This window comes from Phaseolus vulgaris, chromosome 9, assembly GCF_051622355.1.
Source record: "Phaseolus vulgaris cultivar YP4 chromosome 9, ASM5162235v1, whole genome shotgun sequence".
Taxonomy (NCBI): domain Eukaryota; kingdom Viridiplantae; phylum Streptophyta; class Magnoliopsida; order Fabales; family Fabaceae; genus Phaseolus; species Phaseolus vulgaris.
In genome coordinates this window covers 29737765-29744317 of record NC_143506.1, presented here as the reverse complement: position 1 = coordinate 29744317, position 6553 = coordinate 29737765, and the positions used below count along the sequence as shown (strand labels likewise).

The following is a 6553-nucleotide window of genomic DNA, read 5'->3' as shown; positions in this document are numbered from 1 at the left end:
AATATATAATTGATTATATATTAGATAATTAATTATATTTAATATAATAATATTACAAAATTTAAATTAATAATATAAATAAATTTATTTTATATATTTAAAAATAAATAATTTATTTTAAAAAATAAAAAATATTAGATAATCAATTATATAAAAGGGATAATTGATTTTCTTTATAAATTTTATTTGTAATCAATTATAGCATATAAGAGATTGTAGCACATGCATAATTGATTATTCATAAAAAAAAAACAAGGTATAATTGATTATGAGTTTTGGAAAATCAATGTTGTATGTTTTTTTGTCAGGTTTTGGTAAAAATAATAATGAAGAAAAATACTAATGTAAAATAACCCAGAAGGTTTTCTTCATCTAAAAGTAAGGAACCAAACACATTGGATCATCCCAAATCTATCATTGCCCGATGCAAACAGAGTGTTGGAGACTCTTTGAAAGTGTTTGCATATTCCATCTTTTCTTTTTCAACTTAGTAAATTGTTTTAGAAAATAAATGAAGTTGAAACCACGAGCAATAAATGAGGAAAAGTCAACTGCGGGGAGAAGAAAACATGTATAACTTTATATTCCTGTCCTTTTCCATCCGAGAAATTATGGTTGTGAAAAGGGGCAGGGCAAGGGAGACACCTAAAGGGTCTTTCTACTTGTGGTGGTTGAGGGAGTTTCTTTTTTTATTGAGCGTTTGAATGAAACCATGGGAGAGTTGACTAATGGAGTTCAAGACAATGATAGAAAGGGTTTGTGTGTCTAGAAGCGTTACTTTAAAAATGAAGTTTGATAGAGAGAGGTGAGCATGACAGCAAGAAAGTTAACAACCCAGAGAGCATTTTTCAAAACAATTCTGTTCCTTTTTTTCTATCAAGTCAACTGGCCTCCAAAGGTCGTATTTTTCCAATTGGGGTTCTTGGATTGAAGTGGAGATGATGATATTGGTTTAGGGAGCTTTCAACTGCTTTGGTGAAATGAAGGGTGTTCTTTCCATCAGCTTCTTCTTTTGTTGCTTGCTGCTGCTTTTGGACTCTTCAATTTCACTCCCTCTTTGCGTTGATTCCAGTGAGTTTTCCTCTTTTTTTCTTGTTTTGGCCAATGTTTTGGTCAATGGATTTCCAACCCTTTAGTTATTAATTTTCATCGTTTGTTTCTTGTAGGAGCACCCCTTACTCTGAACAAGACACTTGAGTTTTGTCCTTACAATGGAAGCACGTGTTGCAACTCCACAGAAGATGCACAGATACAGAAGCTATTCCAAGTGAACAACGTATCTGATCCTGGCTGTGCCTCCATTTTGAAATCAATACTCTGTGCGGTAAGATTTTGTGATTTTCCCAAAACTTTGTCTTTAGATAAGGACCCAGAAAATTGTCCTTTTTCTCTGCCCCTAAACTGGTGGTATACTCACAACTTCTTCACGTTTAATACGTTGCATTAAGCAGCAATCTAGAATTAATGAATACGTTATTGGTCTTAATTTTGAGATGGATCGAAACAAAAATCAACCCATCACATATCATTCCAGAACACCCATATTTCAGGTCAAATTAATAACTTCCTTATCATATGTTCATGGATGGATAGTGCACTTTACATTTCTTTAAGATCTAAACTTTTTAATAAAATTTCATGTATGGAAAGGGGATAGTTATTGCTGTAGTTCTCTTGAAGCTATAATTATCTTATCAATATATTGAGCTAGAGACCACTGTTACACTTTTCTATTCATAATAATAACTTCTTAAAGCAGGAATAAATAAAAAACAAGACATCCATATTGACTTCTGCCTTGGATTAATTGCTTTGATACCCTTTTGTTGGTAGAGGTGCGACCCATTTTCAGCGGAGCTATTTACTGTTCAGTCCTCAGCTAGATCAGTTCCTGTGCTTTGCAATTCCACTGTACCAGCAAATTCTTCTCAGTCAAAGACAGAAGTAGAAGATTTTTGTTCTGAAGTATGGAACACATGCAAAGATGTATCCATAGTGAATTCTCCATTTGCCCCTTCATTACAAGGTCAAGCAGGAGCACCTGCTCACGCCAATGCTACCAAACTCACTGATTTATGGCAGTCCAAAACAGACTTTTGCACTGCATTTGGTGGAGCATCTGATAATTCATCAGTGTGCTTTGAAGGGGAACCTGTCTCACTGAATAAAACTGAGACCTCTATAACTCCCCCTCGTGGCTTGTGCCTTGAGAGAATTGATAATGGATCTTTTCTCAACATGGTGGCTCATCCTGATGGCTCTAACCGGGCATTCTTCTCTAACCAAATGGGCAAGGTTTGGCTGGCAACACTTCCGGAAGAGGGATCAGGAGGAACAATTGAGCTTGATGAATCAAGTCCTTTTGTTGATCTAACGGATCAAGTTTATTTTGATACTCAATTTGGAATGATGGGCATGGCATTTCATCCAGATTTTGCTAAAAATGGACGATTCTTTGCTTCATTTACATGTGATAAGTCCAAGTGGTCAGGATGTAATGGAAGATGTTCTTGTAATTCAGATGTTAACTGTGACCCATCGAAGTTAGAAACTGATCATGGTGCCCAGCCATGCCAGTATCAAACTGTTATTGCAGAGTATTCTGCTAATAGCTCTGGATCTCAGCCTTCCTCGGTACACATCTCTTCACACATAGAAAAATAGTTTCCATTTAAGAGTTTTCAATGAATATACACCATGGTGTTCATGTTTTTCAGGTGGAAAGTGCTAAACCAACTGAGGTGAGAAGAATATTTACCATGGGGCTCCCATTTTCATCTCAACATGGAGGTCAAATACTCTTTGGACCTGATGATGGATATTTATACTTAATGATGGGATATGGAGGAGGAGCAGGTGATCCTTACAATTTTGCACAAAACAAGAAATCATTGCTTGGAAAGATTATGAGGCTTGATATAGACAACATCCCAAGTAAGTAGTGATCATATATATGGGGAGTGTATTTAGTGACACAAGAAGATCTAATTTTTGGAATACAACTAATGCACGTGTGCTCAAGATTACACCTTCTCATGCACTCCTGTAACGTGCGAACTTTTTTGTTACTCTTGGCTTTGACGTCTAAGTATCTATCTTTAATCTTCAGGTGCAGCAGAAATTAGCAAACTCGGACTTTGGGGTAACTACTCCATTCCAAATGACAATCCATTTAGCGAAGAAAAAGATCTGCAGCCTGAAATATGGGCCTTAGGAATGAGGAATCCTTGGCGCTGCAGTTTTGATGCAGAAAGACCTTCCTACTTTTTTTGTGCAGATGCTGGACAGGTTTGTGAAATGCGTATCCGAAAACAATTTTGTGGTCTGTTCCCTTATACAACCACTTTACACAACATTAAGGCATTGTGACTAGCCATGACCAAAATGTGCATTTCTTAAGTTAGACATAGGTGCCAAATTTTTCCGTTAGAGAAACTTGAGATATTCTTTTCCTTAAATTTTGATCCTTGATCATCTTGATTATTGAAAACTGTAAAAATACAAGTAACAAGCACCAACCTGACTATTACGATCCTTTAATCATATCTAGAATAGCTCTATAAAACTGGCTCGTCATCAATAGATCTTCTGTACAGTGATTGCAGAACTGTTAACATTCCAACATGGAGCCATTGACGCATTTATTTAGTATAATTGCATTAATGTTAAATCCCAAGGCAGGTTGAAGTTTGTTGTGCTTCAAGACAAAGAACTCTTAAGAAAGCATGAATATAAAAATGTATAACTAGATTTCAACTTCTACTCTATTCTTAGCAATGTTTCGGATAAAGAGTGTTACCAAATTTTGTGAGTGGAACATTCTCAGTTACATAATTGATTTTCAGGATCTTTATGAGGAGGTGGATCTCATCACAAAGGGTGGAAACTATGGCTGGCGTGTATACGAGGGCCCCTATCTCTTCCACCCTGCACAATCACCTGGAGGAAATACTTCCGTAGGTTCCATAAATCCAATTTTCCCAATAGCGGGATACAACCATTCTGAGTTAAACAAGAATGAAGGATCAGCATCCATCACTGGAGGATATGTCTATCGATCTACCACTGATCCTTGCATGACTGGAAGGTAAATAAGCTTCTTCCAAATAATGCAGCTTGTCGAATATATCATATTATAATTTTGTCTAAGCTTTTAGAAAATAATCCATGACAACTTCAGTTGGCATTTCGAATTTGAGACTTCTTGTGTTGATCATAATTATGATCACATTGACTATATCTTTCATTAATTTCTTGCAAGGTCAAAGATATCAACAAAACCACAACTATGACGACAATTTAGAGCTTTTATTTTACCTTAGACAAGTTTGTGGAGACTTAGTTCCTAGACTGACCTATATTGGAGCAAATTATCCCAAGCACAAACAGTAGATCCATTAGGTTGCAGTTTTCATTTGCTTTATATAAGTGATGTCTTGATCTTTTATATAAGTTTGTTCATGATTCATTAGTGATAAATTTTTTTATGAATCCACACATATGTTTTAGGATTAAATGGTACTAAATTCAGTTATTTTAAGTAAAGTCTTTAATTGTAGCTTGTGAAGGTAAAAGAGTTAGTTAGAAAGGAGATATCATTCACTCAAGGATGTGCAATTTACTTTACTGATATTATTAAGAAATAAATTTTAAATCTAACTCAATCTTATGAAATCGGTTCATAAAGTGAGGTTTGCACCCACTTATATAATATGAAAGGTTCTTATTTCTAATTGATGTGAGATTCCTATCAGATATAATTATATACCGCAAATTTGAGTACCTATGCAGCATGAACATTACTTACTATTGAATGACTGAATTTCAGGTACCTGTATGGCGATCTATATGCTGGTGCAATATGGGCAGCCATAGAGGAGCCACAAAACAGTGGAAATTTCAACAGCAGCAGAATTCCCTTCAGTTGTGCACGTGATTCTCCTATACAGTGCGAGTCTTCACCTGGAAACTCCCTTCCTGCTTTAGGCTACATCTTCTCATTTGGTGAAGACAACAAGAAGGATGTTTATATCCTTGCAAGCAGTGGCGTCTACCGAGTTGTTCGTCCAAGTCGTTGCAGTTATGCTTGCTCGCAGGAAAAGGCCACAAACACCACAACACCAACTCCTTCTCCTTCTCCTTCTCATGCTACACGTTGGAGTGTCCTCTCTCTGTATCTGCTTTTGCAATGCTCATTTTTGTTGTTGATTTTATTGGATTTTATGTAGGGTGATCTGATGATCATTGTACATTATGTAGTAATGGAGATTTTAAGAAGATGTTTACAATTTCTTCTGCTTTTTCTTCATTTGTGTTTCCTTGCTTTTGCTTTAATAAATGAGATAACTTAGCTGAGTTACAGAATCTGCTTTATATATATATTTCATTTACATATAATTAATTATCTTTAAAACATATTTAATTAGGTATAAACTTGCACAAATCTCTTCAGTGTTGCCTACAAACTTGTAAAATAACTCTCATTTTTTTCTGTGTTTTTCTAAAATTTATTTCGTATCACTTCTTCCCGTATTAATCCAAATAGTGATTTTCTTACTCTCTTTCTCTGTTCTTCCATCCAAATAAACACATAAAGAAAATAACATAAGTTGATAGGATATATGATGTGATAAGAGGAGAAAAATAAAAACAAAGAAAATGTGTATAATAGGTGTGTTTCAAAAGAAAAAGCATGTATATTATTATCTTTTGATTTATAATAGAAAAAAATATTTTATTTATAGCATTACTTTTATATGGGTTGATTGTAGTTTTTGATTTCTCAAATATTACAATTGCACAAAATGATTTTTATTATTTTAATTTATAAATTATATATATATATATATATTAGTATTAAAATAAATAATACTACATACATAATTATATGATGAAAAAAGAAATAGAGAAATATTTAAGAAAATAAGAAAGAAGAAGAGGGGAATAGGGCTTGTTTATATTTATTGTATGAAAACAGTGTTGGAGAGAGATAAGGACATTTCATTGTATATAAGTGGGTGCAAACCTCAACCTTATAAATTGGTTTTATGGGGTTGAGTTAGGCTTAAAGTCAACTTCTTAACAAACAGGAATACTTAAAATATCAATTTATTCATCATATAATTTTTTAATTATACACATTTATAAGCTATATAAATCCATGTGTAAATAAATAAAATATTTGTAAACTAATGAAAATATGTAAAATATATAAAATAAAGACATGTGATATATGTTAAATAAATAAATAAATTTTGTAAAATTATAATAAAATTTTGTGTAAACTAATTTATATAATTTAATAAATAAGTTTATGTAATTTAAAAAATTATAATAAAATATTTGATAAATGAATTAATCATATTTAGTTTTAGTATTTTTTTTCATATAATAAATATAGAATTAAATATGTTTTTGGTCCTTATACAATAACACAAAATTGATTTTTATCCATGGTCCAAACTTTAGATACATCCAGATACTTGTAGAATGAAAATGATTGAAATGAATTATTCTATGTGTGAAATGATTGTTAGGTGTTTTTAAAGATTGT

At 33.0% G+C, this 6553-nt stretch overlaps 1 protein-coding gene across 1 annotated transcript; it reads left to right on the top strand.

Annotated features, from left to right (window-relative positions):
- Positions 1-380: 380 nt before the first annotated feature.
- On the top strand, positions 381-5359 carry LOC137820485 (HIPL1 protein). Its single transcript, XM_068624602.2, has 7 exons — positions 381-1071; positions 1167-1324; positions 1834-2634; positions 2718-2934; positions 3110-3288; positions 3846-4087; positions 4829-5359. Exons 1-7 carry the CDS (start codon positions 981-983, stop codon positions 5226-5228), a joined length of 2088 nt encoding a protein of 695 aa, XP_068480703.1. The 5' UTR covers positions 381-980; the 3' UTR covers positions 5229-5359.
- Positions 5360-6553: the final 1194 nt, after the last annotated feature.